The sequence below is a fragment of the Lithobates pipiens genome, unplaced genomic scaffold (genome assembly GCF_037356315.1).
Source record: "Lithobates pipiens isolate NorthernLeopardFrog02 unplaced genomic scaffold, aLitPip1_a1.2 Scaffold_30, whole genome shotgun sequence".
In the NCBI taxonomy this organism is placed as follows: domain Eukaryota; kingdom Metazoa; phylum Chordata; class Amphibia; order Anura; family Ranidae; genus Lithobates; species Lithobates pipiens.
Window position 1 is genome coordinate 127873245 of NW_027507791.1, and position 25038 is coordinate 127898282.

Genomic DNA, 25038 nt, shown 5'->3' on the forward strand with positions numbered 1-25038 from the left:
CATGTCCCTAATAATAAAAACATGTCCCCCACATATGTCCCACTAAAATCACATGTCCCAATGATCATCTGCACACATATGTACGTGATCACCTGCACACATATGTACATGATCATTTGCGTACATATGTCCGTGATCACACAAACCAATTATTATACACTTAACGGAATTTTTTTTACCAAAAACATGTAGCAGAATACATTTTGGCTTAAATTTATGACAAAATTTGATTTTATTGGATTTCTTTTCAAATAGAAAAAAGAAAATATTGTTTTTCTTCCAAATTTCCGCTATTTTTGCGCTTATATCGCAAAAAAAAAAAAAAACGGAGTCGTGAATAAATAACACCAAAATAAAGCTCTATTTGTGCGAACAAAATGATAACAATCTCATTTGGGTACAGTGTAGCATGACCGCGCAATTGTCACTGAAAGCGCTAGAGCGCTGAAAGCTGAAAATTGGGCTGGGAAGGAAGGGGGTGAAAGTGCCCTGTATTGTAGTGGTTAAGAAGGAGAAGGAGAGATAGAGAAAAAAAAACATAGAAGAAGGAGGCAGAGGGTAAGCAAGGGGGGGAGGGGGACAGATTCCGCTAGGGCACGCAGCCCCATCCAGTATCGGTCCATCAAATGTAAGATTTGTATTCGTCGGAGAATCGGAACAGATCCCAGTGTGTCCAGCGTGCGTGCATTATATTCCTCCTCCCGGTCCCTTAGGGCAGCTGTGAGTTGCTCCATCCGCTGTATATTGCACACCCTGGCAAACCACAGTGACACCGCCGGTGGAGACTGTTGCTTCCATGCACTGGGGATGCAAGCCCTTGCCGCGTTCAGAAGATGTCTCAACAAGGATTTGCGGTATTGCTTACATGACATTGGGGTTAGGTTTAAAAATATTGCTGCTGGATTATCCTGAAGGGAGATACCTGTGATTTTGTGAATGATCTGCAAAACCTGTCTCCAGAACTAGGTCAAGTCTGGGCATTCCCAGAAAATGTGGAGCAGTGTGCCAGTGTGGATGCCACATCTCCAACATAAGGGGCTAAAGCCTGGGAATATGGACGCCAGGACTGATGGGGTCCGGTACCATCGCGTCAGAATCTTGTAGGTTATCTCCTGATATTTGCTACACAAGGATGATTTGTGCGCAAAAAGGAGGATACGTTTTTTCTGATCTTCCGTGAATGTGGTATGAAGATCCCCTGCCCACTTCCTCAAGTATGGAGGGTCAGTTTGTGATGTGTGGACGAGCAGGATATTATAGGAGTGAGAAAGAGACCCCCGTATGGGTCCCTCACCCAGACACAAGCCCTCAAAGGGAGTCTGTTGTCTGCGAAAGCAGCCGCTGTCTGGGAGGGATCGGAGGAAGTGTGTAAGTTGAGAAATCTTCCACTTCCCCAGAATTGAAGAATTAAGGACAGGGTATATGCTAGCCGGGTTAACCCACTCCAAGGGGCCCAGAAAAGTGGAGGCTCTGACCAAGCTCTGATCCGGTTGGAGTCTAAAGGATCTGTCCGATACCCCTGGTGGGAAGTCCGGGTGTCCGATTATGGGCGTCAGCGGAGAGGGAAAACTGGCCGTCCCCGCAATTCTGAAATATGTGTGTAGTGCTTGCATGGTGGGTTCGATTAAGGGATGCGGCAAGGAGAATCTGGAAAATCGGGACCCACTCCAGGGTAGTCCTGCCAGGGGAATCGGCGGGGTTGACTCTTTTTGATTTTGCCATTTATGGCGGTTATGATGTCCTAGTGCAGTGATGGCGAACCTTGGCACCCCAGATGTTTTGGAACTACATTTCCCATGATGCTCATGCACTCTGCAGTGTAGATGAGTATCCTGGGAATTGTAGTTCCAAAACATCTGGAGTGCCAAGGTTTCGCCATCACTGTCCTAGTGCAATATTTTGATATTTTTTTCAATAAACAATTTCGTACTATATGAGACTCCCCTTTTAAAAATAAAGATATGCTTTTAAAAAATGGATACCAGAATAAAGAAACCATGTATATAACCACTATAAATTGCATTTAAGATTTGCTTCTCAGTTGGGAGTATCTTTTTCTGAAGATAAACACCAGCCATGGTTTTTGGCTTAGGACATAAACCTACACAACATTGCATGACTTAACCCCTAAGAGTTTTAAATGTGGAGAAGCAATACGATTCAACAATATAGAATTACTCTTTCTCTTAACTGCAGTCCATTGATTGATTTAAAAGCTTAGTTTGAAGTTTTTTCTGCTGTGGATTTCCCATTGCCAGACAGATGTTCTGCACAACCAGAGCGGCCTTATAGTAGAGGTTTGTGGCAGGTCATGACTCCTAATACATTGGTATAATTCATGTTTTGGCATCATCTAAATAGTTTTCTACTTTAACCACTTGCTGACCAGCTGCCGTCATTCTGTGGCTGTTCAGATCTTTCCCGCGAATCTGTGTAGGTGAACGTCGGCCCCTTTAAGAGCGATAACGGGCGCAACAGAAAAGAGAGCCAAAATGGGAAATGTAAACAGACAGATCCTCATTCTGCTGTTTCTAGTGATTAGGAACAGCGATCTCTCTCATCCCCCAGTCAGTCCCATCCCCCTCAGTTAGAAACACCTCCCAGAAACACATTTAACCCCTTGATCGCCCCTATTGTTAACCTCTTCCCTACCTACCAGTAATCAGTGCATTTTTATAGCACTGATCGCTGTATAAATGTCAGTGGTCCCAAAAAATGTCAAAAGTGTATGATCTGTCCGCTGCATTGTCACAGTCCTGCTAAAAATCACAGTTCGCCGCCATTACTAGTAAAAAAAAAAAAAAGTGTGAGTGTATATGTATGTGTGTGTATGTATATGTATATAATATATATATATATAGTGTGTGTGTGTGTGTGTGTGTGTGTGTGTGTGTATGTATGTGTATATATATATATATATATATATATATATATGTATATTTGTGTATATATATATATATATGTGTGTGTGTGTGTGTGTATATATATATATATATATATATATATATATATATATATATATATATAATATAATATAATAAACATGCCATAAATCTATTCCCTATTTTGTAGACGCTATACCTTCGTCGCACGGCCGCGCAATTTTCATTTAAAGCAACGCAGTGCCGTATCGCAAAAAATGGCCTGGTCATTAAGGGGAAAAATATTCCGGTCTGTAAGTGGTTAAACAGGTTTCAGGAGCAAACATTATCTTCAGAGCCCTTGTATTAAAAAAAAATGTTTTTTTTTTTTTTTTATTCAAACCTTTAATTTGATTCCATTTTATGTATTTCATGGGTTATGAAGACGTCAAGAGAGATAAAAATTTCAGGTGCTATTGGACCCTGTGTATCCCTGAGTGCCAAGGGACCCTGCGTGTCTGAAAATGTGAGTACTGATGGGATTTTTATTTATTTATTTTTTTTTTTACTTAAATTGAATGTTTTAAAACTGTTGTGTCAAATCGAATACAACTTAAAGAAATCTTTTCAACTTCAAGGCTTTTGTCAAGGTTTCTGTGATACTCCTGGATGTTATTGTCTGTCTAGATGTAACTTCCCGCTGCCTTTACTGCCCAGTGAAGAGAAAGCATTGTACATTCATTAGCAAGCCACATAGGTTGGACTTGTGTCTTTTTTTCTACCTCACCTACTGTGTAACAAAGGGTCCCATAGAGACCCTTGAGAGAAAAGTTGACGAGTTCTAACTGTTCGCTACGCTATCCAAAACTGAAATAAAAGTTTGGGCTAGAGATGCACTTTAAAGAGATATAGCTGGCCTGGCAAGCTAAGTATCTAGTGACAGACTGGAGAAAGTGGAATAACATATACGAGACTATGTGCCTTAGAAGTTACTGTTAGCAGATAGTAAAACCAATTGTATTAGGCCCCTTTCACAATGTCAGTTTTTCAGGCGGAACTGAACGGATGCTCCATAGAGGTCTATGGAGCGTCGGATGTCAGCGGTGACAAGTCCGCTGACATCCGACCCGCTCCGATCCGAAAAAGTGTGACGGAGGAAAAAGCTATTTTTCCATCCGTCATCGGTTCGGGTGACGACGGACACTACGGTCCGTCGTCACCCGATCTCCAATAGGGGAGAGTGGCGCTGTGACAGGTCCGTCCCTTTGCAGTGTGCAGACGGATCTGTCATCTTCCTGCTCAGCGGAAATCGCTCCTGCGATTCCCGCTGAGCAAGCGGATATCCACGGGGCGGATCAGCACTGATCTGCCCCGTGTGAAAGGACCCTAAGACACTTTAAAAGCATCAGCATACTTAAAAGAGAAGTTCAGGGTTTGTTGTTCTTTTTAAAAAATAAATCCTACTTACCTAGGTTGATGCAGCATCTGTCCACTGACCACTCTAAGACTGAGAAACTCGGGGCTCTGCGAGGATGGAGCTGGTGACTGTCAGTCACCGCTGTCTGCCCTGCCCCCCTTACCATGGTGTGATAGTGTGCATGAATATATACAAATGTGTTTGTGTATTTATTGTACTGCAGTTTTCAAATCCCATTTAATAATTGGTGTAAATTAATCTTTAAAATGAAAAAGGCCCTTATTTGAGAAAAAAAACTAATATAAGCACAGCATTTCACTTCTTTCGAAACAAATAAGTGGCCAACTAAGTCATGGCTCACCAGCCAATAGAAAGAGTTGGTTTCAACCTCGTCTCTCTGACCAAATGGTGAGAGCTAGAACACAGCTTCTCATCTGGTGACAGTCTGTCCTGCTGAAATACTGCAATTTCTTTTCCAATGATTTTCATTGAAAATTAGTTTTTGACAAGGCAATATGATTCTTAACACAAATACCATTTCTACAAGAGTGTTACAATAGAGTGTGTCAGATCAGTACATTTTGGTCACTGCACAACTATACTATCAAAGTTACTAACCATGACCGTTCCTGTCCTGAGAATAAGGTAAAGATTCATGAGATGCCTAGAACTCGCTGAACGAGAAAAAACATTCACTGTGTGCATAACAATGTTATTATTAACACTTCTAGCAAATCAAGGCTATTGTGCTTGTATGATTTTGAAAAGCATTGCATAGGAGGGAGAGAGCAAGAATCCCGCGGAGGGACTCTTGTGCAGTGGTACCAGATTTTCCATCATAAAGCCATAATAAAAAACACATTACCCAGTATAATCTAGGGTTAGGGTAACCTTAAAGCCCACTATCAAACGTGTGGGAACATAAAACAGAGCAAAGTGAGACATTGTATGAAGGAATATGAGAAAGAAAGAAGAAAAGAGAAAAAGTAGTCGTTTACGGTCGATCACCATGCTCCGGACTACTGACCCCTCCCCCCGCCCCACTCCTCACGGTGACTGGAGATATCTAATCTAGGGGTTCCAAACCTTTTTAAATCAATTTTTTTGATCACGAAGGATGCTAGTAAATTTTTCAATTATGATGATCCAGGAAATTTTATTTTTCTAAAATTTATCACAGGGGTTTTCCATTCTCGAGCTATGGTGGTCTTAGCTGCCAAAAGGGTTGGACTTGATGGACTTGTGTCTTTTTTTCAACCTCGCCTACTGTGTAAAGATAAAAAAGATGAGGTTCGATAAATAAAGGAATTATGAACAAAAAAAAGATGAGGGTCCTGAGATGTCTGGGCAGTTCACTCGAAAGATCAGAAAATAAGGCTGTCTTAATGTTTTTGGGTATATTTAATCCAGTCTGAGTAAACCAGGTTGAAAATTCTTATCCAAAACTGTCTGACTTTTGGGCACGTCCATCAGATATGAAGCATTGTACGCTCCTGGGCGTACCCCCAGAAACAGAGGCGATGCATCAGGTAGATTTTAGCTAGCCTCGTCAGAACGAGGTACCATCGTGACAATACTTTATAATTCACCTCCACCAGGGAAGTGTTCAGAATCCCTTTTCCCTGTGCACGATTTTTATTCTCAGCGCTGCTCCCTGCTGCTCAGAACAGTGCGGTTTCTCACTTAGGACACCTGGGAGCTGATGCAGGCACTTGTAGCTGAACGGCGCTGAGAGTGGTGAGTCCTGCGGTGGGGTCCCTCAGTCTCCAGCAGCTAGGAGGGTGGCACTGTGCACCTGTCCTGAGTCCCCAAGGGTGGCAGACAGGGTGGGTCAGCATGGCTTCAGAAACTGATGTTTCTTCCCCCAAACTCCCTGCAATTGAAACCGGCTCGTCTGCAAACAGTGCAGTGCCTTTGGATGCTTTGTCGGCGGTCCTTAAAACGTTCATTGCCAGGGTGGAGGAGGTATGCGGGCGCAAAGGTGATAAAAAGCATCCCCCCCCCGTCCTCTAGGGAGAGCTCTGACACACTTGGGCCCCGCTGAAACTGGCGGTCCCTGCTCTGTCGTTCAGATGACGCTGACCAGGACTGACCAGACAGTGAGGATGAGTCCCCCTGTCCGGGTCCACGCAAGAAAAGCACTAGTTGGAGCACTTGTCACAGCTGTGCGTGATACCCAGAAGATTCAGGATGCAGAAGGTTCATCTGCTGAAGTGGCGGTCCCTTTTGGGTCCTGTAAGCCACCTAAGGTGTTTCCGTATCTGACTGACTTATTTTGATAAGTTCACAAGGAATAGGGGCGAACGCAATGGACCTTTTTCGGTCCCAAAAAGCATGGCTGTGCGTTACCCCTTTGTGGAGAGCCTTCTTAATAATAATGGTCGGCTCCAGTCGTGGACCCCCCAGTATCCAGGTTAAATAAAGTACCCACGATCGCGGTAGAGGGGACTCCTGTGTTTAAGGACCCCACGGGCAGGAAGGCCGAGGCCCGTTCCTTGTTTACGGTTGTGGGGTCAGCAATACGACCAGTACTGGCTACAGCACTTGTGTCGCAGACACTTACTGAATGGGCAAAACTTACGTGGAACTAGCAGACCAGTTAGTGCTTGGCCTTAAGTACATTTGTGACGCGGCCCTGGATACGCTTCCTCTGCTATCCAGGTCTTCAGTGTCAGCAGTGGTGCTGAGGCATCTGATTTGGCTGAAATTCTGGTCTGCAGACCGGGCATCTAAGAAGGCCTTGACGGATCTACCCTTCCTTGGTGAACAGCTCTTTGGGGCATCATTAGATGACATTTTTAAGAATGTCACAGGTGGGAAGAGTACCTTGCCCCCACAGGCCAGGAAGACTAAGGAGCCACGCCGTAGGCAAGGGCCCTCATTTCTGTTCAAAAGAGGTTTTTCGTCCATCCGGGACTTAGGCCAAACGCTCCCAGTCAGACAGGACAACCTCTGAGGGACAAAAGTGTCCCCGGAACCGCAAGCCTAACAAGCCCGCGAACAAAAGTGCTACTGCATGAAGGTTTGTCCCCGCCCGTCATACGGTTGGGAGGTCACCTTCGGGAGTTTGCAGCCCGGTGGGCCTCTCGGCTATCCGACCAATGGGTCTGCAAACTGATTTCCTCTGGCTACAAGATAGAGTTCCTCTCTTGGCCACCAAATAGATTCTTCCACTCCAGCATACCCTTACTCCCGGCTCGCTGGGAGGCCCCATTGGGGGCAGTATGGGACCTGCTAAGCTGCAGGGTGATAGTGCCTGTTCCGAGCTTGGAAAGGTTCCAGGGATTCTACTCCAATCTGTTTGTAGTCCCCAAAAAAGGAAGGGGGTACATCCAATCTTGGACCTAAAAGCCTCAATTGCTTTGTTAAAGTACAGAGGTTCCGAATGGAATCAGTTCGCTCAGTAGTCGCTGCACTCCAGCAAGGGGGCTCCCTGGCGTCTTTGGACTTCCATGATACGTACCTGCACATACCTATATGCGAGTTCTGGGCCTCATGGTGGCCTCCTTCGAGGCAGTACCGTACGCCCAGTTTCACACCAGAGTCTTGCGGAAGGAGATATTGACAAAATGGGCAAATCTCCGTTATCCCTGGATCGGCAGATTCTAGTGAGCCAGTCAGTCAGGGACTCCCTGCTCTGGTGGCTGAGGTCCCCGACACTTCGGTCCGGAAGTCGTTCCTACCTCTACATTGGACTGTGACCACAACAGATGCCAGCCTGACTGGCTGGGGTGGAGTACTGAGAGTACAGTCGACCCAGGGCCTCTGGTCGGGGGAGGAATCCAAGTTGCTGATCAATGTGCTCGAACTCCGAGCGCTCAGGCTATGCCTCTCCACATGGTTGATAAGACTGCGAGGGCGTCTGATCAGGATCCAGTCAGACAACGCCACGGAGGTGGCATATGTCAACCATCAAGGAGGAACAAGAAGCTCGGCTGCAGCACGGGAGGTCGCTCACATCCTTCAGTGGACAGAGCGACATATACTGGCCTTGTCGGCCATTTACATCCCGGGAGTGGAAAACTGGCAGGCGGCCTAAGTCGCCAGATGCTGGACCCAGCAGAATGGGCGTTGCATCCGGAGGTGCTATTGTGCCTGCGGTGGGGCACACCATACGTGGATCTTCTGGCCTCCCGTCTTAATTGCAACGTGCTGAGATTCATATCCAGGACAAGAGATCCTTGGGCAGACACGTCAGTCGAGCTGGTGGCTCCATGGGATCAGTACAGACTGATCTACGCCATTCCTCCGCTAAAGCTACTACCACGTCTGCTCCGCAGAGTGGAGGCTGAGGGGATTCCAGTAATACTGATTGTCCCAATTGGCCTCGGTGTCCCTGGCACGCTGACCTAGTACACCTGGTTGCAGATGCTCCCTGTCGATTACCGTTGCGAGAGGACATTCTGTGTCAAGGAACGATTCTCCATCCTACTTTACCATCGTTGGTTTTGACGACATGGCTGTTGAGGAGCCAGGTGCTAAGGAACCGGAGCCTATCAGACTCTGTGATTTCAACTATGTTGGGAGTGCAGAAATCTTCTTCTCGGAAGATATACCATCGTACCTGGAAGGCCTCCATGTGTGAAGAGAAAGGATAGCGTCCGCGCACCTATTCCATTTCCAGGATCCTGCTGTTTCTACAGCGAAGAGTAGACCAGAAATTGGTTTTAAGCACCATTGAGGGAGGGACAAGTATCAGTTTTTGTCCAACAACCCCGGGCGTCTCACTCTCTAGTGAGCACTTTTATTCAAGGGGTCCGGGAAGTAGTCCCTCTGGTGCGTTCACCTTTACTCCCCTGAGATCTGAACCTGGTGCTGTCAGCGCTTCAGAAACCGCCAAGGGAGAACATCCAGAAAATTCCTTTGTTGACTCTTTCTCAGAAAGTGGTCTTCCTAGTGGCCATTGCTTCGGTCAGGAGGGTTTCATAACTGGCGGCCTTGTCTTGCAAGTCGCCCTACCTGGTTATCCATAAGGATAACTTTCTTTTCTGCCGAAGGTGGTTTCGGCGTTTCACATCAATGAAGACATTGTGTTACTATCGCTGTGTTCTAAACCGACACATCCTAAAGAGGTGGGCCTTTTTTCCCTGGACATGATCAGGGCTCTAAGCGTGTATTTGTCTGCCACGGCTCCCTTTTGGAAGTCGGGCTCTCTGTTCTTTTCAGTAGCTGGTCCGAAGAAAGGTATGGCAGTCTTGTCGGCCCCCATTTCTAGGTGGATCAGACAGATTGTGGTACAGTCCTACACCTTGAAGGGGCAGGGGCCCCCCTTTCCTGTCACGGCCCATTCCGCCAGGGCAATTGGAAACTCTTGGGCTTCCGACATCAAGCATCAGTTGCTCAAGTGTGTGAGATGGCGACTTGGTCGTCCGTTCATACATTTACCAAAGTCTACAAAGTGGATGTAAGCGCATCGTCTGATGCCTGTTTTGGCAAAGTTTTGCAGGCGGTCGTGTAATGTTGCAATTCTGCACTCTGTTTAAAGAGAATACAGATACTTTTGAGTATAATACACTGTTGCATTGTTGACCGCAAGTTCGAATGCGGCTAGATAAGGTGGTGACTCCCTTATTAGGGAGCACTTCTGGTTGTGGGTGAAGTTTTTTTTTTTTTTTTTTTTTATGCTGTTCCCACCCCTCGTTATGACACTGCTTGGGGACTTCCCTGTGGTCAAGGTTAATGGAGCTGTGTCAGGCAGTGAAAGAAAGAGAAAATAGGATTTTTGTACTCACCGTAAAATTATTTTCTCTGAAGTTCACTGACTGACACAGCACCCTCCCCTCCTATTGGTTTACATTATACTGCTTGTTGATGTACTGAGCTAAAGGAGGCAGGCTAAGGGGATGTTACTGGAGGGACCGTCCCCTGGGTAGAGCTGTAAAGTTCTGTTATTTCACATATATAACCTGTTTGCCTAGTCCTCTCCTGAAGGTGGCGTAACAACCCTATGGTCAAGATTAATGGAATTGTGTCAGTGAACTTCAGAGAAAAGGATTTTACGGTGAGTACAAAAATCCTATTTTTGCACGCTCTGTCCCAGAGACCCAAGAGTGGGAAAGAGAGGCGCTCAGAATGGCTTTACACTTCCTAGGGGGTAATCCCAGTAGAAGGTCAGTGGGAAGTGTGGAACATGCTTGTGCCTCCAGTTGTACCCAGTCAGGCTGGTAAGTTGTAGAAAGAATTTGATAGAATTGCACCAGCTGGGCCGCTCTATAGTAATTCAAAAAGAGGGAACTACTGCATTTTGAGACATACAAGGAAGATCCAGCCACACCTCCCTGTCTCCAGATGCATTTGAAAATTAAAGATTGGAGTTTTTTGAAAAATTTTGTGGGAACCGATATTGGCAGGGACCTAAAATCGTAAAGAGTTCTTGGACGTCATCATCATTTTAATTGCACCCATTCTGCCCATCCAAGAAAGAGTATGGTTCAGGTCTTTTGCCGTAGAAGAGAGGATAGGGACATAGTTAGCCTTATATAGGGAAGAAACATCCTGGGTGAGTTTTACTCCTAAGTAGGGGAGGGCCTGTGTACACCACCAAAACGGAAAAGAAGCACGTATAAAAATCATGGTTGAGGCAGGAAGATTAAGGACCATCACCTCTGATTTAGATTGGTTGACCGTCAGGTCGGATATTGCCCAAAATTTAGATAGAAGTGAAACCAGATTAGGTAGGATCATGACAGGGTCTGTGATAAATAAGAGACCATACTCAAATAAATGCGTATTTATGATCTATGCCTCCATTCAAGACACTGTTTATATTATCATTGATCCTGATGGCAACAGCCAGTGTTTCTATAGTGACTACGAATAGTAGAGGTGAAAGGGGACAGCCCTGTCTGGTTCCTGTCCTAATTTGCAATAGGTCCAACTTGCGACCAAAGGCTACAATTTTAGCCGAGGGAGGGGAATACAGCACCTTTAGTAGTGAGAGGAATTTGGGCTTAAAGTTTAATTGCCTCAAAATGTTGACTAGGAAAGGCCAATAGAGGGAATCAAAGGCCTTGTGAAGGTCTAGGGATAATAACATTCCCCGTCTGGGTCCTAAGCCATCCCAATTAGAGTGAAGTAAGAATATAATTTTCATGGCCCTACGGATCTGGTCTGCTACCTGTCACCCTGGGACAGAGCCCACTTGAACGACATGGACGTATTTTGTCAGAAAGGTATTAAGTCTATTAGTGTACATTTTTGTTAATAATTTAAAATCTACATTAATGAGCGATATGGGCGGTAATTTTTCACCTCACTGTGATCTTTATCAGGCTTCTGTATTAGACAGATGTGGGCTCTATTTAGGTCTCCATCCAGGTGAGACCCATCCCGCAGGGCGCTAATACATGAGAAAATTTATTTTAATAAGAGGCGGAGAAACCATCTGGACCCGGGGTCTTAGATGCATGAACTTGTTGAATTGCGGTCAATAATTCCTCCATAGTGATAGCCCCATCCATTACCTCTCTATGGAAGACAGAAAGGGACGATAGAGGCATATCTTTTATGAAGTCATCTATAGCACCTGGTTTCAGGGTCTTGGCTTTTTATATAAGGAGGTTAAGTAAGAATGAAAAAGGTCCAATATCTTTTGTGGGTTTTGTGTGATGGATCCATTGGGCTGTCTGATTTTTGGGGTGGTCATGCGACGGGTTCTGGGTGCCAATTTGTGAGTTAACAATGTTCCCTCTTTGTCTGCCTAGGTATAAAAATGTTCCTGCGTCCATCAAAGGCTTTTTTCTGGCCTAGTCATTAGACAAAGTTTCAATTTAGTCTAACCGAATCAATCGTAGCCCTCAGGTCTAGGTCAGGATTGTCTTTATGCTGGGTAAGCAGGTTGGACAGCTCACGCTCTTTTTGGCTGATCAGCAAATCGGAGGCTTTTATCAGCCATAATGCAATCTAAATGAAATGTCCGCTGATGATCGCTTTGTGTGCCGCCCAGGTATTTACCACAAAAGTGTCCAAAGGTGTCTGAGCAAAGTACTCTTTAAGATTTTGTTTGATATCGAAACATATTGAGGTATTGCTAAGCACGAATCATTCAATCTCTAGGAACACTGCTCTCTGTGTTCATTCAGTGAGTCCAACCCCCACACAGTAAGCCTCTCAGGGACACACTTAACCCTTTGATCACTCCTGGTGTTAACCCCTGCCAGTGTCATTATTGCAGTAACAGTGCATATTTTTAGCACTGTTTACTGTAATAATGTGACTGGTTCCCAAAAAGTGTCAGGTGTCCGATTTGTCCACCTCAATGTCGCTGTCGTGGTAAAAATCCCTGATCGCAACCATTACTAGTAAAAAAACAAAACAAAAAATTCCCAAAGTTTGTAGACTATTTTTTTTTACCAAAAATATGTAGCAGAATACATATTGGCCTAAATTTTATGAAGAAATTAGATTTTTTTATATTAAGTTTTTGCAATATTTGTGGTTTTCTTTTCAAAATTGTCTATTTTTTTTGTTTATAGTGCAAAAAATAAAAACCGCAGAGGTGATAAAATACCACCAAAAGAAAACTATTTGCGGGAATAAAAGGACATCAATTTTATTTGGGTACAACGTTGCACGACCGTACAATTGTCAGTTGAAGTAACACAGTGCCGTATTGGAAAAAATGGCCTGGTCATTAAGGGGGTAAAACCTTCCAGGGCTAAAGTGGTTAAGTATTCTAGAATGGGTGTTATAAACGAGAAAAAAGGTATAATCTTGCCTAGATGGGTAATGTTTCCGCCATAGGTCAAATAAATCATGATAATGTTTTATCCAGCTTAGAGCTGATTTTCAGGAAATGCCTTTGGGAGGATTAGAGCCATCTCATCTTATCAAGTATAAAGTGTACAGCCATGTTTGGGAATCCCCCCCCCCCCCCCCAAACAAGACAGGACAGTGCCTTGTAATTCTGGGGTTACATCGTGTAAAAGCTTCCTAGAGAAGGGTAATTGACCTGTGTTTGGGGCACAGTAAGAAATTAAAGTTACCAGAGTGCCCTCTAGATGACCCACCACCAAGAGGTAGTGATCATGTGGATCACCTATGAACTTCTCTAGTGAGAAGGTCGCCCGCTTAGAGAAACAAATGGCCACCCCCCCAGTCTTTCCAGGTCCATTCGCTAGGTAGTGATGGTGTAAGAATTTTAGGTTGAAGGTCGGGGAGAAGTGCATTTCTTGGAGAAAAAGCACATCAGCCTTTAAAGATGTATTGTATTGGGAGGCCATCCTATGTTTAACTGGCAAGTTCAGGCCATGTACATTATGGGAAACAAATTTGAAAGGGTATCTATGGTTAATGGCTGCCATGGTGTACAAGGAAAAAGGGGCTCACACTTGTTGATTTCCTAGAAGTCATGAGCTACATTTCCTCGAGAGGCAGAAACAGCAGGACCGCCAGAGTGTGGAACCATGGGATTGCAGCAAAATGGAAATAAAACGGATCACGATTAGTAAAGAGAAAGAGCAACCCAAAGGAGAGTCACCCAATGAGAGCTGGAGAATAACATACAATCGTAAGAATGTCAACTCTTTAAGCACAATAACCAATGGGGACAATTCCTCTACTCCTTTTGGAACTGTCAGAGTTGAAAGGCACTGTGCCTGGTTTGGTTTTGGTCCTGTCACAGAGTGGGAGGTCTGAAAGCAAACAAGACAAATGGCTGCCACTACCAGCCTCTGCCAAACCTTGTAAAACAAATTCAAAAATACATAACACAAAGTAACATCATGTTCAGGAAATTCCGTTACACTTTACCCTCTAGTTTACTAGTATGGTTAACGGGGAGCCAACATGGTGGGTGAAACCTTTCCACTGATATTGTTAGAGTGACTATTTTTTGTTAAGGGGTCCCCACAAAGTTGGCCTCCAAAGAACAGAGAGTTCCGTACCTTTAGAGATATGTTATACAAAGGCTCATTCAGAAGATCCAACTGTGATCCCATCCATGGATCAGCATTAGAAAAAGGGTGACGATGGTCACAAACAAATGTAGCTGTGTGAAACAGAGGAGTGCATGTCTTTTTCAAGGAGGTCTAGCTTTCAGCTTGCCCTTGCTTCTGGTTGAGAGCCAGACTGGTGAAAGAGGGCTTTGAGGCGATCTGCCTGGAGGTGTATGAGGTTGCGAGGGATGTAGTGAGCTCCGGGATCCACAGAAATTAGGCCTAATTTGTTCAACACTATTACGCCCTTATAAAAGGTGGAGAAAGAATGCCTTCTATGTTGGTTGGTGAAGGCTAGACGGAAAGGAGAGGCCCAGTGATACTTTATTCCATTTGTTATGAGAGGCTGTAGTAATGGTTTAAGGCCCTGCGTCTTTGCCTGGTAGTAGGGCAAATATCCACAAAGATCTGGATGGGATGTTCCCGAAGGTGTAGATCCATGATTTCTCTGGCTTTGGCCATCACCTGTTCCTTGACTGAATAATAGTGCTATTTCACGATGATGTCCCGTGGCAGACCATCGGCATGAGGTTCACTCAAGGCCCTATCTAACTCCAATTTATGTGAAGGAAGATCTGGTAGGAGGGCGGGGGATACGTTCTTTGACCACTGCCGTTGAATCCATAAAAGACTCAAGAATGCCACATACTCTAAAGTTATGGCAAGTGATTTTCCAAATTGTCAATCTTGTTAAGGGCTTCCCCCTGATTTTAGGGGGAAAAAAGTATGTGTTATACGCTGATAAATACGGTACCTCGTACTTATATTACTCTGAACTGGTGATGCACCGAAATTTCGTCCGAAAATGCCCTTTTCGGCAATTTGCCGAAAGAGAAAAACGGCCGATAATGGAGCCGAAAATGGGGCGTGGCCTGGTGGGGGCGGGGCTCCACCCCCGCCCCTGGTGACGCCCATCATGGGGGGTGCATAGGGCAGGAGAGCCGCCTCTGCCGCCTGTTTGTTTACAGCGCCGGGAACATCACAGCTTTCATTTCAATAGCTGTGTGTTCCCGGCCACGTGCCGTCACACACAGCCCCTCCCCCTTGTCCGGGCACTTAGATAGACAGATCATCCGCAGTACCATGTCGCCAGTCTCTGACCACCTCCTGTACCATGTCGCCAGTCTCTGACCACCTCCTGTACCATGTCGCCAGTCTCTGACCACCTCCTGTACCATGTCGCCAGTCTCTGACCACCTCCTGTACCATGTCGCCAGTCTCTGACCACCTCCTGTACCATGTCGCCAGTCTCTGACCACCTCCTGTACCATGTCGCCAGTCTCTGACCACCTCCTGTACCATGTCGCCAGTCTCTGACCACCTCCTGTACCATGTCGCCAGTCTCTGACCACCTCCTGTACCATGTCGCCAGTCTCTGACCACCTCCTGAACCATGTCCCCAGTCTCTGACCACCTCCTGAACCATGTCCCCAGTCTCTGACCACCTCCTGAACCATGTCCCCAGTCTCTGACCACCTCCTGTACCATGTCCCCAGTCTCTGACCACCTCCTGTATAAAAATATTTTTTAAAAATAGTCATTTTCGGTATCGGTGCTGTTTAGGTATCGGTTTCGGTTTTCGGCCTAGTGTATTTTTCATTTTCGGTATCGGTTTCGCCACCAAAAAACCCATATGAGATCATCTCTCAGCGCCGCTCTCCCTCCTCACACAGACAGCGTGTGAGAGGGGAGAGATGAACGGCTGCAGCGGCTGTAAGTGGGGAAGTAAAAAAAAAAAAGTGCCATCCTCCCCAGTGCTACCTGCCCCCAGTGCCACCTGTTAGTGCTATCTGTCCCCAGTGCCACCTGTTGTCAGTGCCATCTGTCATCAGTGCCACATAGTGCCATCTGTCATCAGTGCCACATATTAATGCCATCTGTCATCAGTGCCACATATCAGTGCCATTTGTCATCAGTGCCACCTGTCAGTGTCACGTGCCATCTGTTGTCAGTGTCACGTGTCATCAATGCCACTTATCAGTGCCATCTGTCATCAGTGTCACGCATTAGTGCCATCTGTCATTGGTGCCACGTATTTGTGCCACGTGTCATCAGTGCCACGTATCAGTGCCATCTGTCATCAGTGCCACATGTCATCATTGCCACGTATCAGTGCCATCTGTCATCAGTGTCACGTGTCATTGTCCTGGTGGTCCAGGGCCTTCAAAAGTGTAATAGGTAGTCAACAAGTTAGATGTGTAATTTATGCTCCTAGAGCACATGATGGCGCTCCCTGCATGTTGGGCCTCTCTATGTGGCCAGGCTGTGAAAAAGTCCCACACATGTGGTATTGTAATACTCAGGAGGAGTAGCAGAATTTTTTTGGGGGTGTCATTTGTGGTATACACATGCCGCGTGAGAGAAATAACCTATTACAATGACAATTTTGTGGAAAAAAAAATAAATAATAAAAAATCTTAATTTTGCAAAGAATTGTGGGAAAAAAATGACAACATCAAAAAGCTCACCATTCCTCTTACTAAATACCTTGGAATGTCTACTTTCCAGAAAGGGGTCATTTGGGGGGTATTTGTACTTTCCTGACTTGTTTGGGTCGCAAGAAATAAGATCGGCCACCAGTACATCAGATGTGATAAATTTTGTATGATTCGCACCACAGCTTGTAGACTCTCTAGCTTTCACAAAGACCAAATAGCCACTAATTTGGGTTATTTTTACCAAAGATATGTAGCAGTATAAATTGTGGCCAAAATTTATGAAGAAAAATTAATAATTTGCATAATTTTGTCACAGAAACAAAGAAATATGCGTTTTTTTCCCAAATTTTCGGTCTTTTTTCATTTATAGCGCAAAAAATAAAAACCCCAGAGGTGATCAAATACCACCAAGAGAAAGCTCTATTTGTGGGAAAAAAAGGACAAAAAATTCATTTGGGTACAGTGTTGCATGACTGAGTAATTGTCATTCAAAGTGTGAGAGCACCGAAAGCTGAAAATTGGTCTGGGCAGGAAGGGTGTTTAAGTGCCCAGTAAGCAAGTGGTTAACTAATCCCTTTAAGGAGCTTGGTCATTGTTATGATAAATCAGGGTTTCACTACAGGTCAGACTTGTTGTCACTGAGCTTCACACAGTAGATGATACATTATCATAAGTTTAAACACAGGACATTCTCACAACAGCAGGAGCTCCACTAGAAGCCGGCCCGTCTCCTACATTGTACAGAGGCCAATGTGATCAGCTCTTTCAATTAACATGTTGAGTTCAGAATCAAACAAATCAAGAATAGTCTCTACATATATCCTGGGAGATATTGTGGATAAATATTACTGTCCCATTTTAAGTAATCCAAGATATATTTTCTTGGTCACCCTGTGCCCAAAGTGACCCCAGATGTGTGGGGAGCTGGCTCGGGTCTGTAGCGAGTGCGGACGGGATTGCTATGGGCCAGGGTCAGTGGAGATGTGGCGGCGTGGAGCAAAGCTCAAGACAATTTCTGACACAGCAACCCACAGGGCTTTATCCACTGTGCCAGCAGTACTGGCTTAAAGTGGTTTCCAACTCAGTTTTTCATGTTACTACATTCTCTGCATTAGGCCCCATTTCACACGGATGTTCCGTCCATTTTTCCTCTATCCGTTGACGGATGAAGAATGAACATCAATGCATCTCTATGGAAAAACAGATGTAAACTAATCATCCTTTTACATCCACATCGGTCAACATCTGTTCTTTGAAACGGATCAAACCCCTATTTTTGTTCTGTTAAAAAAAAGTAAACTGTTGAAAAACGGATGTAAATGTACAAATGGTAAATTTTTGTATTGGTGGTAGATGTAAAAAACTGATGTAAACTGAATGTTGTTTTTTTTTTTTTTTCTTTAAAAAGTAACTGAACTGATCGGAATGCCATGTGAAATACTCTTAAAGCGGAGTTCCACCCAAAAGTGGACCTTCCGCTCATTTGTCTCCTGTAACACCAATTAAGGCCCCTTTCACACATGTGGATCGTTCATTTCATCAGTTCAGTCACGTTTTTCAAAGACATTTAAATCTGTTTGTCATCAGTTTTCTAATTGTTTTTTACATCTTCCAGCTAGGATCCTTAAACACCTGAGTCCTGGAGCTATTTTTTTTCATGTAAAAACAGACCTTGTGTCTGTTTTACATCCGTTTTTTCCTCCAATCTTTTTTTTTTAGCAGAAGGAAAAAGGGCTTTGATCCGTTACAAAAAAGGGATCTTGATGGCAGCAGATGTGAACGGATGATCATCTGTTCACTTCCGTATTTCCATACAGATGCATTGATGTGCGTTTTTTCATCCATCAACGGATGAATGAAAAACGGACAAGCGGTCCGCATTTATCAATGGGGCCTTAAGGCCCCATACCTGTCCTAGCCTTCCTGCCCCTAAACACAAACCGGAGTTCTCCACTGATACAGCACTCTGCCCAACTCTGCCCAACTGCAGCTTTTTTTCACATCACTTTGTGGATTCCCGGGAGACTGAGAGCAGCAGGAGCCATAGGCTGTCAGTCAAACTCCTGTGAGGAGTGAGAGGGGGTGGAGTTTACCAGTGCTATGTGTGCATATCTATGGATTAACATAGCCCAGCTCGGGAGCACACAGCTTGCTAAGGGGGGCACTCGGAGGAGAAGCGGACAGTGCTGGTGGTGGGTCAGAGCAGCTAAATTTAACCCCTCTCTCTTCTTTTTTTTTTTTTTTAAATAGCCTTTAGAGTCACTTTTAGCCTACATATGTGGCCCTGGGAGCTGTGCCTTGCGCAGGCGCAGCAGCCCATTAATTTGAATGGCCTGCCGTGCCTCCAGAAACGCAGGGAAAAGGGCACTGCACAATTTCTGGAATTACAGTGCAGTTCTGATTTGCAGTATGTGTGGCATGCCATTTGAATTAATAGTACTCGCACGCATCCAGCAGCGAGATTTTCTGTGTGGGTGGTTGTGGCTGTGGGTACAGGTGCAGACCCCCTGCAGGAACCACCCGCACAGATGTGAACCTAGCATAAAATGAGAACCCTTTCTTTCTACCTACAGACTTTGAATCCCTGTGGAGCAATCATTCTTAAATGTATTGCCTGTTCTCCCAGGTGCCCTTTCCTTGCCAGGAGGAGAAAAGCTATTTTTCATGGTCATTGTCAAAGCTTTTTAGCTTTTAATTTCAAACCAGCATGTAAAAGACATGCTGCCCATTTGTAGATTTATTTATATATATATATATATATATATATATATATATATATAATTACATCCGTTCTTCCCTTTCTTGCCTTACTATACTAGATTCTAAATAAAGCCTAAAACAAAAATCTATAAAAATAGAATCGGGTTTAATATCAAATATGTGCACTCCAGCCTATTTCAGGAATAAAGTGAAAATGTTGCTTTTGTCTGTGTAGAAATATTTGTAATGCACTTGTTTTCTGGCTGTAAAACAAGTTTTGCAGCCACAGACTGAAAATCCTTGCATCAATTATTCAGTTAATTATAAATGCTGTTAAATGATATGAGAGAAGTGAACCGGTAATGTTCCCTGTCTATCATCGTTTGAGCTTGATATTTTCAGCGGATATTATGTGGAAATTTTATTGTTTGGGAAAACAAAAAGCCTTAGAAGCATTTTACTGGGATACAGAAAAATTGTTCTTCTAACTGTGCATGGCGCCTTCTCTATTCTGATTTCTATCTGGCTAATGAGTGTTTCATTGCTCTAATGTATTCCACAGGAGATTGGTACGGGTGGGACGTGTCAGTGGAAAGTTTGTGGCCTTAGTCCGACTACAACCCTGGCGGTATACTTTGAAGTGGTTAATCAGGTAAGTAAATAATGCAATCTTTTAAAGATATTTTTAATAAAATAAATATAACAAAAATAAAATCTTTTCTTCCGCTTTCCTTTTTTTTGTATTTGAGGGCCTGATTTTTAAAATGACCTATGTGGTAGAAATACAAATATACAGTATCTCACAAAAGTGAGTACACCCCTTACAATTTTGTAAATATTTTATGATAACTTTTCATGTGACAACACTGAAGAAATTAGACTTTTTTTTTTTTTCTTTTAACAAGAATTAGAAATAATACTTTGCTACAATGTAAAGAAGTGAGTGTACAGCTGGTATAACGGTGTAAATTTGCTGTCCCCTCAAAATAACTCGACACACAGCCTTTAGTGTCTAAACCACTGGCATCAAAAGTGAGTACACCCCTAAGTGAAAATGTCCAAATTGGGCTCAACGTGTCAATATTTTGTGTGGCCACCATTATTTTCCAGAACTGCCTTAACCGTCTTCGGCATGGAGTTCACCAGAGCTTCACAGGTTGCCATTGGAGTCCTCTTCCACTCTGCTGTGACAACATCACAGAGCTGGTGGATGTTAGAGACCTTGCGCTCCTCCACCTTCCATTAGAGGATGCCCCACAGATTCTCGGGGCACAGGGTTTAGGTCTGGAGACATGCTTGGGCCAGTCCATCACCTTTTCCCTCAGCTTCTTTAGCAAGGCAGTGGTCATCTTGGAGGTGTGTTTGGGGTCATTATCATGTTGGAATGCTGCCCTGCGGCCCAGTCTCCGAAGGGAGGGAATCGTGCTCTGTTTCAGTATGTCACAGTACATGTTTGCATTCATGGTTCCCTCAATGAACTGTAGCTCCCCAGTGTCGGCAGCACTCATGCAGCCCCAGGCCATGATACTCCCACCACCATGTTTGACTGTAGGCAAGACACACTTGTCTTTGTACTCCTCACCTGGTTACCGCCACACATGCTTGACACCATCTGAACCAAATAAGTTTCTTTGTCTCATCAGACCACAGGACATAGTTCCAGTAATCCATGTCCTTAGTCTGCTTGTCTTCAGCAAACTGCGGGCTTTCTTGTGCATCATCTTTAGAAGAAGCTTCCTTCTGGGACAACAATCATGCAGAACAATGTGATGCAATGTGCGGCGAGTGGTCTGAGCATTGATGGGCTGACCCCCCACCCCTTCAACCTCTGCAACAATGCTGGCAGTACTCATACGTCTATTTCCCAAAGACAACCTCTGGATATAACTCTAAGCACGAGCACTCTACTTCTCTTGTCGACCATGGCGAGGCCTGTTCTGAGTGGAACCTGTCCTGTTAAACCGCTGTATGGTCTTGGCCACTGTGCTGCCACTCAGTTTCAGGGTCTTTGCAATCTTATAGCCTAGGCCATCTTGATGTAAAGCAACAATTCCTTTTTCAGATCCCTCAAAGTTCTTTGCCATAATGTGCCATGTTAAACCTCCAGTGACCAGTATGAGAAAATGAGAGCGATCACACCAAATTTAACACACCTGCTCCCCATGTACACCTGAGAGACTTTATAACACTAACGAGTCTCATGACACCGGGGAGGAAAATGGCTAATTGCACCCAATTTGGACATTTTCACTTATGAGTGTACTCACTTTTGTTGCCAGTGGTTTAGACTAGGGATGCACCGAAATTTTGGCCGCCCAAACATATCGGCCGAAAATGGCCCTTTCGGCAAAATGCCGAAAGAGAATTTATGCCGATACCGGTGCCGAAAATGGGGCGGGGCTTGCTGGACTTGGTCCCGCCCCCGGTGCCGCCCATCACGGGGATGTCATTCTGTCTTTAGCTCTCCTCCTCCCCTTCCTCCTCACCCATGCTGCAGTCAGCCTGTGGGGTCTCGCTCTAAAGTCCCCCCCTGCACAGCGGTGGCTGCATATGTCTCCTCAGCCGATGTGTAAATCGGCTGTGAAGGAGCTGGGCATGCTGTTTGTGTGTTTGTATGCCTGTGTGTGCATGTTTATATATGTATGTGCATATATATATATTATATAATGTGTGTGTGCGTTTTTATATGCATATGCACTGGTGAGGCACAGGCAGTCTACATGGCGGCCACTGGTAGGCTGCTGGGCACAGTGAGGCTGCATTGATCTCCTGTAGCATGCCTGCAGTCTCTGACCAGCTCCTGTAGCATGCCTGCAGTCTCTGACCAGCGCCTGCAGTCTCTGACCAGCTCCTGTACCATGCCTGCAGTCTCTGACCAGCTCCTGTACCATGCCTGCAGTCTCTGACCAGCTCCTGTACCATGCCTGCAGTCTCTGACCAGCTCCTGTACCATGCCTGCAGTCTCTGACCAGCTCCTGTACCATGCCTGCAGTCTCTGACCAGCTCCTGTACCATGCCTGCAGTCTCTGACCAGCTCCTGTACCATGCCTGCAGTCTCTGGCCATCTCCTGTAGCATGCCTGCAGTCTCTGACAATCTCCTGTAGCATGTCCCCAGTCTCTGACCATCTCCTGTATAAAAATATTTTTTTAAAATAGTTAATTTCGGTATCGTGCTGTTTCGGTATCGGTTTTCGGGATCAAGGAAGATTTATTTTCGGTATCGGTTTCGGCACCAAAAAAACATTCGGTGCATCCCTAGTTTAGACAATAATGGCTGTGTGTTGAGTTATTTTGAGGGGACAGCAAATTTACACTGTTATACAAGCTGTACACTCAATTTTTTACATTGTAGCATAGTGTAATTTCTTTAGTGTTGTCACATGAAAATATATGGTAGGCACTTGACACACAGCATACAGGCAGGGAGAGAGGCCAGAGGAGAGATTGTATGAAGGAGGCACGTAAACTGACCATGGTGTCAGGGCTCAGCAGCCATAATACACCTTGGGCAGTTTACAGGGCAGAACCAGACAGGATCCGCTAGTTTTTTTTTTTAGGTGATACAGTGGGCCAAATTACACAGCACAATCACTGTGCTGTATATCATGCTTTAAAGGAACAGGATCTTTTTATTTTTTTGAATAACAAACATACTGATGTCATATGAATCTTAGCTCTGACAGAGAAGAGACTTGTAGAAGTCTGAAATCAAAGTATGAGCATTTTAAACATTGTTCTACTGCGTCTGTGCTCGCTTCATATATTTGTTAAGTACACAGGAAATGTCTGTTTTATGATCCCTACTTAAAGTACACATCAGTACCATTTGAAAGTTAAGTGTATACCCAGATTTACGAACCTCTCTCTAGACCATGTCTTGGCATTATTTGTTTTCTTTTATGCTGCTTCTGTAATGAGAAACAAACTATATTGCTCACTGTGACATTATCACCAAACGTTTAAAATATTTTAGGAGTAGCTTCTAGGAGATGGGTTCCTATTGACATAGGCACACTACCAGAACTACATTTCCCAAAAGCACTTTCCCTTCACACTACATGGGGGCAGGCTCTTGGAAGTCAGCACTGTTTTACTGCAAAAAACAAAAACAAAAATACAATGTATGCATGTGGAGCGTAGCATAGAGGGGAGGTGGAGTCCTTAACTCCAACAGATAGGGCTAAGGATGGTTGATATTTCAGTACAGCAAGTCAGTGTTGTCAGGTCACACAGATTAGAAGCACACTGTTTTTTTTTTTTTTTTTTTGTCAGATCAACAGGTATAGAAACGATGGGGGAAATGAACATTTATTGCAAAGATGTACTGAATGATTTTTTATTTTTTATTTTGCTAAGACATAACCTGCAAGTCTTCTTTTTTTTATATCAACTTTTGTTAAACATTTGCTTTTATAAAAATACCGGACAGTAAATAGGTAGTCACAGACAACATAGTAATACAGAAAAAAATACATGGCTAAAGTAAAAAATTCAACTTACTGACGCTTAGTGCATTCTATTGTCATAATGATTTTTTTTTTTCAAAACTTGGGTGCAACGATTTATGTTTTGGTTACAGAGAAAAAAAATGCTTATAAACATCTATGCTTTGTGATAGTTACACCAGATGTATCCAGACACAGCTGGAGCAGACAATCTTTTGATTAAAACCTTTCTTGCTGATAATTTAGTCAACTGGGAACACTAATGAAAATGCAGTCCATGTATTCACTCCCACCCACTCTATGCTGCATGAAAAAAGTTGTACAAGAAGTGCAGTCACACCACCAGTACAAGTGAAGATTTTGCAAGGATGAGTACTTTGCTGAGCAGTACTCTCTCTCTGCTTTTTACCACTCTTCCCAACGCATCCTCCTTTGTGATTAAGCACCAGTACTATTCTGGGTTGTATGATGCCCATCAGGGGTGAATTAAAGTGTGGTCCAATTGGACATAACTGTTGGGGCAAAGGAGAGACTGACTGACATGCAGAACCATTGTAGAATTACAGATTCTTTATCAGGTTAAATAGTTCACCCATATATATGCAACTGTCTATATAACATTTTGCATAGAGTTCGGCTTAGTGAGATCTTTTCTTTACACGACTGAAGAAACTTTTTTTTCTTCTTTTTAATAATTAAATTTTTTTTATCAAATAAAAAATTTTTCAATACAAAAAGTATACAATACAACACAATTGAGGGAGGAAAAAAGGAGGAGAAATAGACTTTTCTGGGTAGCACGTAGGTGACTATCAAATATCAGATTTGAGGCATAGTCTAATAACCTAGGAGGCTGGATTACAGCTCTGTAAAAGGTACATAATGCTGGAGAAATAATAGTAAGAGCATCTCAAACAAACTGTTAGCATATTCTGTGACTTATAATGGAGTGGCCTGCATATCCAGAAAAAGGAGAAAAAAAAGTATGAGGATAACAATCAGCTGGGCTCGTCCATCCTGGGCTCTGAGTGTTTGCAGTGTACATGGCAAGGAGAATATAAAGGGATCAAGGGGGGTCTATCCGAAGATACAAACACTCCCATATTGCCGGGTGTTGGTCCACCTGATTAACTAGACGAGCCGTCGTGGACTTCATGACCTCCACATCAAACACCTAGCTGCAGTTAGTATATGTGTGGCCAGTTTTTTGGCTAATCTGGGGAATTTAGAAGGAAGAAGAC

At 44.1% G+C, this 25038-nt stretch overlaps 1 protein-coding gene across 2 annotated transcripts in view; it reads left to right on the plus strand.

The window, feature by feature from the left end:
- Positions 1–25038, plus strand: part of SEC23A (SEC23 homolog A, COPII component) — a 256161-nt gene that overhangs the window by 95310 nt on the left and 135813 nt on the right. For both annotated transcript variants that reach the window (XM_077464838.1, XM_077464839.1), the window contains 2 exons: positions 3307–3387; positions 19914–20003. In XM_077464838.1, the coding sequence (XP_077320964.1) occupies positions 3307–3387; positions 19914–20003 (171 nt within the window). The remainder of the gene's footprint in view (positions 1–3306; positions 3388–19913; positions 20004–25038) is intronic.